This window comes from Indicator indicator, chromosome 10, assembly GCF_027791375.1.
Source record: "Indicator indicator isolate 239-I01 chromosome 10, UM_Iind_1.1, whole genome shotgun sequence".
NCBI classification, from domain to species: Eukaryota; Metazoa; Chordata; class Aves; order Piciformes; family Indicatoridae; genus Indicator; species Indicator indicator.
Window position 1 is genome coordinate 28,370,906 of NC_072019.1, and position 17,793 is coordinate 28,388,698.

General features: G+C 49.8%; 1 protein-coding gene across 2 annotated transcripts in view; it reads right to left on the reverse strand.

Moving 5' to 3' along the window:
• WLS (Wnt ligand secretion mediator) overlaps positions 1-17,793 on the reverse strand; it is a 37,896-nt gene that overhangs the window by 10,142 nt on the left and 9,961 nt on the right. The window contains exons 2-3 of one of the 2 annotated variants that reach the window (XM_054384339.1): positions 7,299-7,571; positions 497-621 (exon numbers count right to left, since the gene is read on the reverse strand). In XM_054384339.1, coding sequence (XP_054240314.1) covers positions 497-621; positions 7,299-7,571 — 398 coding nt within the window. The remainder of the gene's footprint in view (positions 1-496; positions 622-7,298; positions 7,572-17,793) is intronic. The other variant, XM_054384340.1, reaches the window with a different exon arrangement.

Below are 17,793 nucleotides of genomic sequence, written 5' to 3' on the forward strand. Positions count from 1 at the left end.
TCTCTTCTCCAGGCTGAACAGCCCCAACTCTCACAGCCTGTCCCCAAAGAGGAGGTTCTCCAGCCCTCTGATCATCTTTGTGGCTTGCTTTGGACTCAGTCTAACAGGCCCATGTCTCTCTTGTTTTGAGGGCCCCATATGTGGACACAGTACTCTGGGTAGGGAAGCTAGATTCTATGGTCCTGCTCTGGCAGGGGGCTTGGACTTGATGATCTTTGAAGGTCCCTTCGAACCCCTAATATCCTATGATGCACCATGAAAGAACCATAGAATTGTTTGGGTTGGAAGAAACATCTAAGTTCATCAAGTCCAACCATCAACCCAACACCACCACAGCCATTAAACTGTGTCCCACAGTGCCATGGCCACACTTTTCCTGAACACTTCCAGGGATGGTGACTCCACCACCTCCCTGGGCAACCGGCTCCCATGCCTGAAAGGAAGAGGGCAAACCCCACCACTCTCCCACACCTCCAGCATTATAAAACCACCTTACTTTTGGTGAGCCAAAGGTACACTTGAGCTTCCTGATCTCGATGGCATGTGTCATTTCTTGCCACTCATCCAGCACGTCATCACGGTACGCCAGCGACACGTCCAGAGTGATCTCTGCATTCTCTTCTGCAAGAGCAAAGGACACAGCAAGCTTGGTAAGAGACAGATAGTAGAATATCAGAGGGGTGGGAGAGCCTCTTGCTGTGGAGAGGACCTCAGAGAGGCACATAGCTATGGAGGAGAATGTTTGCTATCCAAACAAAGCAGACCAAATGGCTTTTTTTTGTTTTGTTTTGTTTTGTTTTCCCCAAATGTTTATTTGATCTTCAGTGGAGAAGAAAGAATTTTTACTGGTCGTAAAGGTTTGACTTCCTTCCAGCCCATCATGACTTACAGCTTATGGTACAGCTGTGGGTCAAGAGTGTTGTTTACTCAAAGAATCATAGAATCATTTTGACTGGAAGACATCTCCAAGATCATGGAGTCCAACCATTAGCCCAGCACTGCCAGGTCACCACTGAATCAAGTCCCTCAGCACCACATCTCCCTGGCTTTGAAACCACTACAGGGATAGGAACACCACCACTGCCCTGGGCAGCCTGGGTCAGGCCTTGACAACCTTCAAGGGGAAGAAACTGTTCCTCATGTCTAACCTAAATCTCTCCTGGGCCAACATGAGGCCACTTCCTCTTGTCCTATCACTTGTTCCTTGGCAGGAGACCAACCCCCACCTGGCTCCAACCTCCTTTCAGGGAGTTGTAGAGAGCCAGGAGGTCTCCCCTCAGCCTCCTTTTCTCCAGACTAAACCTCAGTTCCCTCAGCTGCTCCTCACAAGACTTGATGAAGCTGAGTTGGAGCTGAAGCCTGCCGAGTGGCAACACAAACACACTTTAAAAACCTGAGGCAAGTCCATACCAGCCCTGCCAGATGTACAAGGCACAGATCCAAGAGAAGGCTCTGAACGAGGAACACATCCTGAGACAAGCATCTGCACGCTACAACCTGGCCTCTGTTTAGAGATCACCAACCTCTGAGAGCTGCAGCTGCTGCAAAATCATTGAAAGATGCCCACAGAACCAACCACCACAGAGAAATGTTAGAAGATGGCTACAGAATCACTTGTTGTGCCAGTGCTGAAGTACCATGATCTCCTTCCTAAACACTCACACTCCTGAGCTCAGGAGATCAGCAATGCCTCTGCAGATCCAAGCTGCCACACAGACATTCACAAAACCCCAGCATGATAGAGGTTGGAAAGGACTATCTGGGGATCATCCAGACCAACCTCCCTACTAAATCAGGGGCACCCACAGCAGCTTGCCCAGCATCACAATGCCCAGCTGGGTTTGGAAGCTCTCCACAGAAGAAGACTCTGCTCCAGGGCTCCAGCACCCTCACACGAAACAAGTTTCTCCTCCTGTTCAGATGGAACCTCCTGGGTTCTTGCCCCGAGACTTCAGCTCTTGCTGAGCATTGCTCAGCTCCCCTCTGGGGCTGCTCTTCTGCAGGCTCACCAGCCCCAGGGCTCTCAGCCTTTCCTCCTCACAGAGATGCTCCAGGGCCCTCAGCATCTTTGGAGTCTCCCCTGAACTCTCTCCAGTAGTTCCCTGTCTCTCTTGAACTGGGGAGCCCAGAAAAGGGATCCAGTACTCCCACTGTGGCCTCACCAGAACAGAGCAGAGGAGCAGGAGAACCTCCCTTGACCTGCTGGCCACACTCTTCCTTATGCACCCCAGGATGCCACTGGCCTTCTTGGCCGCAAGGGCACATTGCTTTCTCATGGTGAGCTTGTCCACCAGCACACCCAGGTCCATCTCCATGGAGCTGCTTCCCAGCAGGTCACCCCTCACCTGTACTACTGCAGGGGGTTGTTCCTCCCCAGGTGCAGGATCCTACACTTGCCCTGGTTGAACTTGACGAGGTTCTCCTCTGCCCAACTCTCCAGCCTGGCCAAATCTGGCTGAATGGCAGCATGGTGAGGTGTCAGCCACTCCACCCAGTGTTGTATCATCCGTGAGGGCTGTGTCACTGAAGAAGCAGACACCAGAGTTCTTCTGTCCTGTGAGGATGTGGAAGGTGTACATGGTGTCAACACCCAGAGCTTCTCACAGAGCCTCTGTATCAAGCAGAGCTGCCTGCTCTCCCAGCAAGCAGCTCATGTGCAGACATTTCCAGACTTGATGAGCTTTGAAGTCCAGCTCCACAAGAAAAAATAACTATTTGGTCTTCATAAATCTGCAGGGAGACTGCTTCATGTCTCCAAGAAGCAGGAGTCTTTCAAGCAGTGTTGGAAGATCCTCAGCTGTATTTGTGTTGGGCAGATGTGGTGGGGCACACTCACCCAAAGCAGTGGGAAGGAGTGGGCATGGCAGCTGTGGTTTGGACTTGCTATTTATACAGTGTTTGGAGGTGGCTCCTTTATGCATCTGATGTGGATCCATCAAGATTCTTCTGAGTTGTTTTTCTTTTCTATCCACACATGTTCTCCACCATCCAGATTGATACCCAGAGCTCCTCTCTCCAGCAGCCATCAGTGAGGTTTCCATCAAACATGAATTTGCCATCTCGGAGCTGCTATTTAGAAGACCAGCAAAACAGATCAATGGCATCAGAAGGTTAAAGCTTGGCCCAGCTAAAGAGAAGTGGAGACTTCATTTCAGAAGCCATAAAACCAACTGGAATGTTTGGGATGAGAGCCAACAGCAACAGCTTTTGGTATTTCATCTTTGCAAGGCAAATGTTGCTGCTGCCATGGAGTATGAAAAGCAGAAGGCAGAAGATAAACCATGCAGTGCTTCTCCAATGCAAGGGGTTAGAGTGTCCCTCGGTGTTCATCAGTCTCTGCATGGAGGTGACAGCTCCCAGTAGAACACAGCTGCATACAGAGACCCTTTAAAGCCATCACGATAAAATACTCTGCTCTGGTGAGGATACAGCTGGGATACTGGGTCCAGTTCTGGGCTCCCCAGTTCAAGAGAGACAGGGAACTGCTGGAGAGAGTCCAATGGAGGCTCCAAAGATTTTGAGGGGCCTGGACATCCCTGTGAGGAAGAAAGGCTGAGAGCCCTGGGGCTGGTGAGCCTGCAGAAGGGGATCTGATGCTCAGCAAGAGCTGAAGGACCTATGGGAGGCAAGAGGATGGAGCCAGACTCTTCTCAGTGGTGCCCAGGGACAGGACAAGGGGCAGTGGGCACAAACTGGAACCCAGGAGGTTCCACCTCAACAGGAGGAGAGAATTCATTGTTGTGAGGATGCTTGAAGCTCTGGAGCAGGCTGCCCAGAGAGGTTGTGTAGTCTCCTTGTCTGGAAAGCTTCCAAACTCCCCTGGCAATTGTGATCCTGGGCAAGCTGCTGTGGGTGCCCTGCTTTAGCAGGGGGGTTGGACTGGATGATCTCCAGAGGCCCCTTCCATGCCCCACCGTGCTGGGATTCTGTCATGTTAAGACGATTCCTGACTTATGCCATTAACACCAAAATGTCAGGTGGTGAATAGAAAATGTTGGGGGTCTGTGTGTTTTTCCTGCCTAGCATCAACACTCCTGAAGTCCTCCAAGTGCTAAGGACAGGCAACGTGCCTGGGCAGGCAGATGTGCATGAGGGGAAGGAGGAGAGAAGCAGCAGCTGATGTTCCACCAAGCTTGGCTTGGAGATCAAAGCAAGGTGCTGTTAGTAGAAAAACAGTGATGTTATTTAACATCAAAAAGCAGCCTGACAGTCGAACCAGTTTTCCCTTCTGGAAGTGATGAGAGCAAGCAGAGGCTTGGAATTATTCAAGGCTGAGGCAGAATTATTCATGCAAGGAAGGAGGAGAAAAAAACCTGGTCTCAGCATCTCAGATACTAACATGTTTGAGGAGAGCAATTCTTTGGTTTCTCCACACATCAGTATTCTCCAGAATTTCCCAACAATAAAAGGTAGAAATAAATAAGTAGAAATGTTTGCCCTATTCAGCACCAAGAGATGAAGCTGCCCATGCCCATGAGGAAGCTTCATCTCACAAGGACCACGTCAGAGCACCTCCTCGTGTCATTCCCAGATCAGCTTTGCCTTCAAAGACCTTATAGATGATGTCTAGAAAACTGGGAGCCTGGTAAGCCCCCTGTGGTATTAGCAGCTTGAGCACTGAGTGCCAACCTCACCAGTGTCACAGGATTTGATTCTAAACCCTAGAGAGGTAAGAGAGGTCTGCTTACATGATGGTGTGTTCACAGAACCCCAGCATGGTGGGGGTTGGAAGGGACCTCTGGGGATCAGCCAGTCCCACCTCCCTGCTAAAGCAGGGGCACCCACAGCAGCTTGTCCAGGATCATAATGGCCAGGGGGGTTTGGAAGCTCTCCAGAGGAGGAGACTGGGATCTAAGGATGACCTAGGAGGAGAAGACAGCCTCCTGCTGGAGTTCTCAGCTTTGATGACTCGATGACAGTCCATTCACAGGGCCATGAGGTGCTCCAAAGCAGAGCAGAGCCATGACCCTCCCCACAATGAGGGACTCCCTGGTACATCTCATACCCCAAGCACCACCAATATGTTTTTCCACATTGGGATTTTCCTACCAGGCATTCAATGCCCAGGATCATCTCCATGACTCACTTCTGAAGACAATATCAGCAGAGGACATCTTCACTGGTATGACAAGAATCTAAAAATAGAGAAGTTGTTTCAGAAGAAGGCTGTGTGCCAGCTGCAGGCTAATACAGCTTGGCTGGGGAGAGGCTCGTGCAAGCAAACAGAAAAGACACAGGAGCTACTGTGGCTTCACTTCCATGCTTCACCAACTCTCTAAAATTCCAAAGTCTACCCAAGAAACCAAAACTGGATGAATTTGGAGCCTGCAGTCACACAGCTGCACACCAACAGCTTTCCAACTACAAAGAAACCAGAAGCTGCTCTCACTCATTAACATTTCTGGAAACAAACAGGAGAAAAAAGGATTTTTTTAGACTGAAAAATGAGACTTGTCCCTCCATAGTGTTATGTCATCATGATATCATCTAATGTCCACCACCATGCAGCTCTCACTTCATACTCCTCAGGGACTTTGTATTCCCAGATGCCAATCCATAGAATCACAGAATTGTTTTGGTTGGAAGAGATCTTTAAGCTCATGGAGTCCAACCATTAGCCCAGCACTGCCAGGTCACCACTAAACCATGGCCCTCAGCACCACATCAACACAGCTCTGAAACCCCTCAAGGGATGGGGACTCCACCACTGCCCTGGGCAGCCTGGGCCAGGCCTTGACAACCCTCTTGGTAAAGAAATTGTTCTTCATGTCCAACCTAAACCTCCCCTGGGGCAAGCTGAGGCCATTTCTTCTTGTCCTATCACTTGTTCCTTGGAAGAAGAGACCAACCCCTACTTCACTCCAGCCTCCTTTCAAGCAGTTGTAGAGAGCCAGAAGGTCTACCCTCAGCTTCTATTTCTCCAGGCTGAATACCCCCAGTTCCCTCAGCTGCTCCTCACCAGCCCTGTTCTCCAGACCCTTCACCAGCTTTGTTGCCCTTCTCTGGACCTGCTCCAGCCCCTCAATGTCCTTGGAGTGAGAAGCCCAATACTGAACCCAGGATTTGAAGTTCTGATTCAGGCCAGGATGCTGGTGGCCTTCTGGGCCACCTGGGCACATCCTGGTTCATCTTCAGCTGCTGTCAACAAGCACTCTCAGGTTTTTTTCCAACAGGCAGTTCCCAGCCACTCTGCCCCAAGCCCATTTGCTTGCAGACTGAGCTAGCCTGGTTGTTGTCGGTGTGGGAGGGGGATTTCAGCTCTCATGCTGTGGCACGGTGATGGTTTTCAAACTGTCTTTTTGACTTTTCATCACCAAGTTCAAGCAGAGAAAGCGCAAGAATGTGAATAAGTCACTATTGGGTGTAAGAAAGCAAATAATAATTGCTCTAAACACTTCCATTGCAGAGAGAGAAATCATAGAATCATAGAATCATAGAATCAAGAAGGTTGGAAGAGACCTCAAGGATCATCGAGTCCAACCTGTCACCCTACACCTCATGACTATCTAAACCATGGCACCAAGTGCCACGTCCAATCCCCTCTTGAACACCTCCAGGGATGGTGACTCCACCACCTCCCTGGGCAGCACATTCCAATGGCCAACCACTCTCTCTGTGAAGAACTTTCTCCTCATCTCCAGCCTAAACCTCCCCTGGCACAGCTTGAGACTGTGTCCTCTTGTTCTGGTGCTGGTTGGGTGCTGGTTGCCTGGGAGAAGAGAGCAGCACCCTCCTGGCTACAACCTCCCTTCAGGTAGTTGTAGACAGCAATGAGGTCACCCCTGAGCCTCCTCTTCTCCAGGCTAAACACCCCCAGCTCCCTCAGCCTCCCAGTTTGGTGTCATCTGCAAATTTACTGATGATGTTTTACTGAAATGTTTAAGAATCTCTACTCAAAACAAAGTTGGAGCAGTCTGAGTTCTCAACTTGCTTGCTGGGCTGTCTGGCTGCTGCTGCTTCTTTTCTGGCTGAAGATAACACACTGACCTTGCTGAGCTAAGTCTAACAGCCTCTCTGCTTCTTGACTCTCTGCCTTCTGCCAGGGGAGTCTGGGGGGATTCCTTCTGGTCTGAAGGGGAGGTCCCTTGGGGGAAGCAAAGGGAGCTTGGTTGTGCTTTTCTGTTGATTGTATATATTTGTAAATGTTGTGACTAGTGTGTATTTGTACACAGCCATTGCATTTCATCACAGATTGTAGATTTGCTTGTAAATACAGCTTGCATTCGCTTCCAGACTGAGCCAGCCTGGTTACTGTGGGGGTGGGAGGGGGATTTCAGCTCTCACACCCTGACACTTACTTAGGTCATTGTCCATCTTGAAGGCGATGTCCAGCTGCATGATGAAAAGCATGAACTGGAACCAGGGGCTCATCTCCTTGTGGGGGAGGGGAACATGGACAGAGAAGACAATGTCATTGGCTTCGATCTGCCTGCTCACTGCCTCGTCGAAGTCCTTCAGCTTCTCGCAGGGGTTGTCCCCCCAGGGCATCAGCCACTTGGTTTTGTGGTGGTTTCTCCTCATGTCGATGCACTTCGCCGACGTGTAGAGAACAGCTGTCGTGGGGCTGGGAGCTGTAAGGGGAAGAAACCCACATTTTATCATCTTTAGGTATCTCTTGGAGATGTTTCCCCCACCAAAATGTGCAGCTCCCCACTTAATTATTTGAAGGCAACTTAGATGATCAGATGATTCTCCCTCACAGCTCCTTGGTATTACAGTTAGTTAAGGTTGCCCAGAGAGGTGGTCGAGGAAAATAGAAATGGGAGGTAAGAGGAAGGGGCTGGGGCCCAGGGCAGGATGGTGGCTGTGCCATGCTACCACCTTCTGTCCCCTATCAGGTGATAGGATAGGAGGAAACGGACTAAAACTGTGCAGGGGAAGGATTAAGTTGGACATGAGGAACAATTTCTTTGCTGCAAGAGTGGTCAGGCACTGGAACAGGCTGCCCAGGGAGGTGGTAGAGTCACCATCCCTGAAGGTGTTCAAGAAATGTGTGGACATGGCACTTGGGAACATGGTTTAACGGCCATGGTGGTGTTGGGTTGAAGGTTGGACAAAATGATCTTGGAGATCTTTCCCAACCCAAACAATTCTATGATTCCATCTACAGATCTATTACTGACACTATAGTAGGATTGAACCTATGATTAGCTGAAGCAGCAGGAGTTTGGTAGGTCAGTCTCAGATGTCTCAGTGACATCAAAATCACACTGAATGTCACTGAGGATGACTTCTCTTCACAGCCCCTTCTGGTTTGCTCTCTGGACCAAACCCACAAGGAAAGCTGGTGCCCATATCAAAAACTCAGATGGACCCAGTACCTGAAGAGGACTCCTGGAGAGCTGGGGAGAGACTTCTTACAGGGGCTTCTTGTTACAGGACAAGGGGCAGTGGCTTTGAGCTGGAAGAGGGGAGATTGAGACTGGAGATTAGGAAGAAATCCTTCCCAGTGAGGGTGGTGAGACACTGGAACAGGTTGCCCATGGAGGTTGTGGATGCCCCCTCCCTGGAGGTGTTCAAGGCTGGGTTGGATGGGGCCATGAGAAACCTACTCTACTGGGAGGTGTCCCTGCCCATGGCAGAGGGGTAGGAATGAGATGATCTCTAAGGTCCTTCCAACCCCAACTGCTCTCTGATTCTATGAACAGATGTTCTAAACCTCATGGTCCTGCAGAGCAGGGGAGGGCTTCCCGCGGCGATGTGACCCACGCACAGCTGGACGTTTCCTCGGGCAGGAAAGGCTCCTCTCACGGCTCAACCACACAATGCTTTTTTAAGAATTCTTGCTAAAGGGAGAAAGCTGCAGCACTTCACCTCTAACCCAGCCCAGGGCCAGCACCAACCTGGGTGCTGCCTGCAAGCTTGCTGTGGGAGTCACCCAGCCTTGCCATAAGCCCACGGGGTGAGCTGGTCACCTCCATGAAGTTCCACAGATCCTTCCTCACCCACTGCTGCTAACTGCAGAGAAATGTTTAGCAGGAAGCAATTTCTTCCTTCTAAGTCAGTCTGATCTTGTGGCCAATGGTCTCCTGGGGCACATGAAGAAGAGTGGGGCCAGCAGATCTGGGAGTTTCTCATCCCTCTATACTCTGTCCTAGACAGACCAAAGCTGGGGTACTGGGTCCAGTTCTGGGCTTCCCAGCTCAAGAGACACAGGGAACTACTGGACAGAGTCCAGAGGAGGCTACAAAGATGCTGAGGGGCCTGGACCATCTCTGTGAGGAGGAAAGCCTGGAGAAGAGCAGGCTTTCCCCATCCCCCCTGAGAGGGGATCTGATAAATGCTCAGCAAAAGCTGAAGGATCTGAAGGGGTCAAGAGGATGGGGCCAGACTGGTCAGTGGTGCCCAGTGACAGGACAAGGGGCAATGGGCACAAACTGGAACCCAGGAGGCTCCACCTGAACAGTAGGAAAAACTTTTTTGGTGTGAGGGTGCTGGATGCCCAGAGAGGTTGTGGAGTCTCCTCCTCTTATATTATTTATCTTATCTTACTCCTCATTATGGGGGGGATACTGGAATATAGAACAGATGTTGAGATCTTCTATAGATAGAAGCTGAGATCTTGGCCTTAAAGCTCTCCCTAAACTCTGCAGTGCCCATTCAGTACAGCAGACTACAAGGCTTGGTGCATGTGCAGAAGATTCATGGATCCATAGAACGGTTTGGGTTGGAAGGGTACTTAAAGATCATCCAGTTCCAACCCCCTGCCATGGGCAGGGACACCTTCTGCTAGACCAGGTGGCTCAAGGCTTCATCCACCCTGGATTTGAGCACCTCCAGGGAGGGGGCATCCATGACCTCCTTGGGTAACCTGTTCCAGTGTCTGGACAACATGCAACATCCCAAATCAGACATAACCATGGAGGAGGACACTGCTCAGGGTTTATATTGCTGAGGAACCAGTCCAACCCTGCAGTACAAATAGAGCTGAAACCAAAGAAGAAATGAATCCACCTTCAGCCTGAATTTTGGCATCTAACACTTCCATGTCCAAGTGAACCAAAAGGCTTTTAAGAACTCAAGTAGATTCCCTGCACAGTTCTGTCATGCAAAAGCTTCTTACAACAGCAGCTCTGCCCTGTTTCCAGCATTGGGAAATAAATATTTTAATGCTATTTGAATGCATCACAGAGCTGGAAAATGAAGATGAGCAGAGATGGAGTTGCTCCAGTTCCTCATCTCCCAGCATAACCCAAGAAGCTTCCATGGGTCAGAAAGTCCAGCAATCAGCAGGTTAAGAATTCCCTGTCCCTTATGGACCTATTTACACTCTGGCACAGACTGAAGTGGGGGGTTGGCCAGCTGAAAACATTTTCATATCCAACATTTCATGACAATTAAACCAAAGCTGTCTTATTTTCTGTCCTAGGTGCCACTGGACATGCTGGGGTGAATTCCTTCTAGCTTCACAAGTTTTGCGAAGCAGATGGAGCAGGAGAACTCCTTCTGAAGCTGTTAAAGAGTTTTCTTTGTCTGTTTGCCCTCTAATTCAAATAAATTAATGTCACACAAATTTGTTAAATTACATTTGTGGAACCCCTCAAAAATTCCCAAACTTTTTAAAAATGAAATGGCAACTTGAAAAACAAAAACAAAAAAAAAAATCAAAACTTTGAGTGCAAATTTAGCCTAATAGTTTAAAAAAAAAAAAAAACCTCTACCACAAATGCTAAGCATTGAAATGCTCCTGATCTTCAAGGTCCCTTCCAGCCCCAACCGTTCTATGAATCTACAAATTAAACCAGAAGGAGCAGATGAAGTAACAAATCTCCAAGAATGTACAATAATGAATGGGTCAAGGTCACAGTCTCCAGAGAAAAGACACCAAGTTGCCTACCAAGATGCTGTGAGGAGCCTGGAGCATCTCTGTGAGGAGGAAAGGCTGAGACCCCTGAGGCTGATGAGCCTGGAGAAGAGCAGCCCCAGAGGGGAGCTGAGCAATGCTCAGCAAGAGCTGGAGATCTGACCCCAGCCTCTTGTGCCCTGTTTCCTTCCAGTGGTGCCCAGCACCAGGACAAGAGACACTAAGTGGAACCCAGGAGGTTTCATCTGAATGGAAGGAACATCTTTGTTGTGAGGGTGCTGGAGGCCTGGAGCAGGCTGCCCTGGGAAGTTGTGGAGTCTCCTTGTCTGAAGAGCTTCCAAAGCCAGCTGGGCATTGGCATCCTGGGCAAGCTGCTGTGGGTGCCCCTCCTTTAGAAGGGGGGAGTTAGACTGGATGACCTCCAGGTCACTTCCAACCCCACCATGCTGGGATTCTATGGCCATATAAAATCAGGGGCAAACAGGCCAGCCTGTGGGCTCTGGCAGAAGGCTGTTTCCACATCGTCACCATCCTCATTCTCACAGCTGCTCCAAGACTCCAATCTCTCCCTCTCTGGAGATATTCAAGACCCATCTGTATGAGTTCCTGTGTGATCTGGTGTAGGTGATCCTGCTCTGGCAGGGGGGCTGGACTAGATGATCTCTCAAGCTCCCTTCCAGACCCTAACATTCTGTGACTTTCTGGAGAGCTCACAAGCCACCAAAACAGCTCCAGCAGCAGGCACTCACCCCCTATCTACAAAATTCCAGGTATTTCGAGGAGAAAAACAATCCCCAGCTGAGCAACACCCAGCCCAGGGCCGAGCCAGCTCAGCTCTGGGTTCCCTCTGCTGAACAGGGTGACATGCACACACGCTACACCCAGATGATTCAGACCTGGCTGCCCTCGTCAGTCTGATGAAGCATCACAACAGCAGCTCTCCTGCGTTTTGGGCTGCCAGCCAGGAACCCTGTGTAGCATCTTCCCTACTGTGCCACCTCGTCATAGAGGGATGACATCCACGCTCCTTCCTCCAGGCAGGGGAGAGATGACTCAACACACCAGGCGGGAGGAAGTTATTAAAAAGCACTTGTTTATAAACTGCATTTTTTCTGCCTTTTTTTTTTTTTTGTGACAGCAGTTTGGTGTCTTCCAGCTCCAAAAGCAGCAGTGATGCCTGCAGAAGGGGTGGGCTGAAAGGGATTTGCTTCAGCAGGAAGATTCCCAGATTCCTTCCTGCTCTTGCTATCAATCCACAGCCAAAACAAAACAAAAAAAGGCATCCCAGAGTGGCAGCCTTGACACATCCCAAACCAAGACCCACAGAAAGATCCTACAGTATATCAGCACCCAAAAGAACAAGAAAGAAACAGAAAAAAATAAATGAAGCATTCCACACACACAAAATAATCTAGCTGTAACTCCAGGATTACAGAACAATGGTCTGCTGGTAGCCAGGAAGGACAAGGGTCTCCTACAGTGCATGAAGAAGAGTGTGGGCAGAAGGTCAAGGGAAGTTCTCCTCCCCCTCTGCTCTGCCCCACTCAGACCACATCTGCAATACTGGTTCCACTTTGGGCTCCCCAGGTAAAGAGGGAGAGAAAACTACTGGAGAGAGTCCAGAGGAGGCTATGAGCATGATGAATGGCCTGGAGCATCTCTGTGAGAAGGAAAGGCTGAGAGACCTGGGGCTGTTGAGCCTGCAGAAGAGCAGCCTGAGGGGACCTGCTCAGTGCTCAGCAAGAGCTAAAGGACCTGTGGGGGCCAAGACAATAGGGCCAGACTCCCCTCAGTGGTGCCTAGTGACAGGTCAAGGGGCATAAACTGAAACCCACGTGGTGCCACCTGAACAGGAGGAGAAACATCTTTGGTGTGAGGGAGCTCTGGAGCAGGCTGCTCAGAGAGGCTGTGGAGTCTCCTCTGGAGAGCTTCCAAACCCAGAGCCCAAATCTGGCCATTGTTATCCTGGGCAAGCTGCTGTGGGCACCCCTGCTTTAGTAGAGGGGCTGGACTAGAATGCTCTCCAGAGGTCCCTTCCAAACCCACCACAAGGATTCTATTTGCTTCTGTAAGCACACAGAACAGTGTGTTTCCTTTCTCCTGCCCCAACGTCCAGCCTAGAGCTGCAGCTGTAAGTGGTTATCAGGAGTATTGCTGTGAAAGAAGCAGAACCTTCAGGCCAAGCTCTCCAAGCATTTTAGCTCTGTCAGATCTTCGAGTGATTTCCAAGCAAGCATTGCTGAATTAAGAGACACTGTCCCTTCTAGAGAGCAGAAAAATGTTTTATATGTTTTGATGCAACTCACTACAGCCATAAATCCATGTTTTCATCACCAACTGATTATGATTTTAAATCCTTGGCATCCTCACTCCAACATCCCCCCGCCCCCCAAAGTTCCAGCTCTGAGGAGCAAGAGACAACTGCAATACATTCCTCATCAGGAACCTCACACCAAACAAATGCTGTCACTTGGCTTCCATTACTTCTCTGGCTCCCCTCCCATTAAATTCTAGTGTGTGCTGAACCATGTGGACAGACAAAAAACAACCCAACAACTCCAAAGCCTGGTGAAACTGCAGCCAAGCCAGCTCAAAGCATTACAAAGTGCTATGCAAAACAAAGCCAGCACCCAGGGAGTGCTGCGAGGAGCGGTGCCAAGCAGGCTGCCTGCAGCCCTCCTGCCTCTGGGCTGGGGATGCTTCAGCTATGAAATGAGAGGTGGCAGCCTGGAAAGCACCATCATCATCAAGTGGTTGGGGTTGAAAGAGACCTTAAAGATCATCCAGGTCCAACCTCCCCTGCCATGGGCAGGGACACCTTCCACCAGATGAGGTTGCTCAAAGCCTCATCCAACATGACCTTGGACACCTCCAGGGAGGGGGCATCCATAACCTCCCTGGGCAACCTGTCCAGTGTCTCCCCACCCTCACTGGAAAGAATTTCTTCCTAATGTCCAGTCTCAATCTCCCCTCTTCCACAGATTGACACACTGCATTGGGTTGAAAGAGACTTTAAAAGGTCATCTTGTCCAACCCCACTGCAGTCAGCAGGGACACCTCAAACTACATCAGGCAGCCCAGGGCCACATCAAGTCTGATCTTGAATGTCTCCAAGCACACAAGCACATCTCCAAATACATCCCTGGGCAACCATTTTCAAGTATATTAAAGAGCCATTTGGGCTAAGCCCCAGCCCAGCCAGCTCATGGTGCTGAGAAGCACTGCACTGCTGTAGGTATTGTTTGGAGGGGGACCAAACAATAGGGCATTCATCAGAAGGTTGCAGAAGCTGCTTGGGAGTGAGATTCTCCAGGAGGCAGACCTGAAAGCTCAGGAGCTTCAGGGGCCATGAGCAGGTGGATGAAGAGTGTGACCAGCAGGTCAAGAAAGGTTTTCCTCTGTCCAGTTCTGGGCTCCCCAGGTCGAGAGAGACAGGAAACTACTGGAGAGAGACCAGTGGAGGCTATGAGGATGATGAAGGGTCTGGAGCATCTCTGTAAGAAGGAAAGGCTGAGAGCCCTGGGGCTGTTGAGTCTACAAAAGAGCAGCCTGAGAGGGGATGTGAGCAATGCTCAGCAAGAGCTAAAGGACCTGTAGAGGGCAAGAGGATGGGACCAGGGAGGGAATGGCCCTCAGCTCTGCTCTGCCCACACTCTGGATGGGTCTGTACCTGACTGCTGTGAACTGGGGAGGCCACTGCTGAAGTCCTGGGTCCAGTTCTGGGGTCCCCACTTCAAGAGAGACAGGGAACTACTGCAGAGAATGTCCAGCAGAGGCCACAAAGATACTGAGGGGCCTGGAGGAGGAAAGGCTGAGAGCCCTGGGGCTGGTGAGCCTGGAGAAGAGCAGCCCCAGAGGGCAGCTGAGCAATGCTCAGCAAGAGCTAAAGTATCTGTGGGGGGCAAGAGGATGGAGCCAGACTCTTCTCAGTGGTGCCCAGGGACAAAAGAGGCAATGGGCACAAACTGGAACTTAGGAGGTTCTGTCTGAACAGGAGGAGAAACATGTTTGGTGTGAGGGTGTTAGAGCCCTGGAGCAGGCTGCCCAGAGAGGTTGTGGAGTCTCCTCCTCTGGAGAGCTTCCAAACCCAGCTGGGCACTGTGATGCTGGGCAAGCTGCTGTGGGTGCCCCTGCTTTAGCAGGGGGGTTGGAACTAGATAATCTCCAGAGGTCCCTTCCAACCCCCACCATGCTGGGACTTTGTGAGCAGGTATCAGACAGAGACCCCTCACCCCAAGTGTTTCCACTCCTGCAGTGCTGGATGCCCACAAGCACAAGCCTGCTGGAGCTGTTGTTGGGTATTTCCAACCTCCATACTTAAGAGAGAGAACTTCACACAGACAAGTTTACAGCCAGGATGATTCAGAGCAAACCCTTCCAGAGCACCAACTACCATCTCCAAGGAGACAGCATGCCTGCACCCGTGGGAAAAGCAGGCAGGAGGTGATGGTCAGCACCAGAGCTCTCCTTAGCTCTCCTAGCACCAACCCTGGCAAAACCATCTGCAAAACCCAGGCAAGAGCAGACATGAAGATAAAACCAACAGTCTGAGGAACCCTTCTGTTGTGGTTTCCATACTAATTTGGGGAGGGAGTAAAGTAAACCTTCTTTGAAGCTTGTTTGCATACAGAATAGATTCACAGAATGGGTTGGGTGGGAAGGGACCTTGAAGATCAGCTAGTTCCAGCTCCCCTGGCATTGGCTATAAACACATTTGTCTTCAAGGTCTGCAGGCACCAGCTGGCCCATATCCTGCTGGGGAACAAGGAAGCCACCCACTGCATCTTCAAGCAGAGGCTTTGGAGGTGCTGCTCTCACTGCAAAAGGCCCAGGGGGATCCCAAATTCCAGGGTCACAGCAGTTCCTGCCATTTCTTGACAAGGAAGTGGGGCTCCTTGCAATGCTTTTAGACAGCAAGTCCCCTAGAGAGCCAGGTGCCTTCAGTAGAGAGGTCATCACCTCCCCAGAAGGACTTATGATGGACTTTCAAAGCCAGCTCAGCTCTCTTACAGATTAAAATCACATAATTGTTGTGCTTGGAAGACACCTGTAAGATCATTGAGGCCAACTTAACTCAGCACTGCCAGGTCAGCACTAAACCATGTTCCACAGCATCACATTGACAAGTCTCCTTCTCTGGAGAGCTTCCAAAGCCCTCTGGCCATTGTGATCCTGGGCAAGCTGCTGTGGGTGCCCCTGCTTTAGCACAGGGGGTTGGCCTGGATGATCTCCAGAGGTTCCTTCTAACTCCAACCATGCTGGGATTCTGTGATGGGTGTTAAGCCAGCAACACTATGACCTACTACAGCAATAAAGAGATTTCTTTTGTTTCACCTATACTGGCCCTTGAGACAACCCATCTCTTCTCTGTAGCATCAGGTGACAGAACAATAGGAAATGGCCTACAGTTGTGCCAGGAGAGGTTTAGGTTGGACAAGAGGAACAATTTCTTTCCTGCAAGAGTGGTCAGGCATTGGAACAGGCTGCCCAGGGAGGTGGAGTCACCATCCCTGGAGGTGTTCAAGAAACCTGTGGATGTGGCATTTTGGGACATGGTGATGTTGGGTTGATGGCTGGACTTGGTCTCTGAGGGCTTTTCCAACCCAAACTATTAGCATGTTAATTTTTTTTGAGAAAAAGCAGAATGTAAGATCTTGCCTGTAAGCTTTAACAGTTCCTTTAAGGCAATTTAAAATAATTTAAATAACAGTAGTTTAAAATAATTTAGAAGATTAAGAATAGTTCCTTTACTTCAGGAACTATTCCTCAGAGAAAACAAAACAAAACAAACTAAAACCAAACCAAACAAAACCCCACAAAAAGCCCAACAAAACCCAAACCAAACCAAAGCAAAAAAAAGAAAAAACCAACCCAAACCAAAGCAACCAAACAAAACCCCCAAAAAACAATCCAACAGAATTTTTTAACTTTATTTAGACTTAAATCTTGAGGTAAAAAAAAAAATCATTGCTATGAGATAAGAGATCTCAATCTTTCACCATTTCCACTTGACTTATTTCTGCCTAGGTCTGCACAAGAGCCACCACCACTCAGCTTCTTAATTTCAGTTATTAAGTAGATCTTTTGATGAGCATCCCTGTAATTCCCCCCTCCATCCTACTTGCCATGAAGCAAGGCATTCAACCCCATCACCAGAGCACCCCCCCCTCCTTGTTCCCACATCAACTCGCCCCTGTGGTATGGATTTGGGTAGCTTCTCATGGAGAGCACCCACAGCATTGCCAATTAACTACTGACCCCTGCTCTGGGCACCATAAACAAGCCCTTTAGAACCTCTCAATTGCATTGTGTCCACACTGATTAGAGCTTCAGTCCCCCCCACCCCGACCTGGCTGGGTGTTAACTTCTCCCAGGCACCAGGAGCATTCTGCTTTTCTACTCAATTACCCCCTTCTGAGCCCAGCCATCACTACCCAACGAGCACACACAATGGTCTTCTGCTTCATTACACTGGCCAACAGCAGGGGAGGAACAAACAAGCTAATTTATCATCAGACAGACTGGGCTCCTCCAACTGGAGAATCACAGAACCGTTTCAGTTGGAAAAGATCTTTCAGATCATCAAGCCCAACCATTAGCTAACTCTACTGAGCAGCAAAAACCTGAGGGACATCATAAAGCCTTATTATAGTCATGTACCTACTGCAGCATGGAAGCTCCCTTCTCCACCTCTCTTTTCCCTGAATTTGATGCTACCAAGTTAATTGAGCATCCACTAAAGCAGTACTGAAATTACTATTTTTTATTACTAGTTCCCACAACATGAAAGCAGCTCCTCCATGCAGAGTGGTTCTACATTTAAACCATCAAATTCATCCAAAAAACCCCAAACTGCATACTAGAAGCCCAGAATCCCACCATGGTAGGGCTTGGAAGGGACCTTTGGAGATCATCCAGTCCCAGCAAACTCCTAAAGCAGGGGCACCCACAGCAGCTTGCCCAGCATCACAGTGGCCAGGTAGGGATGG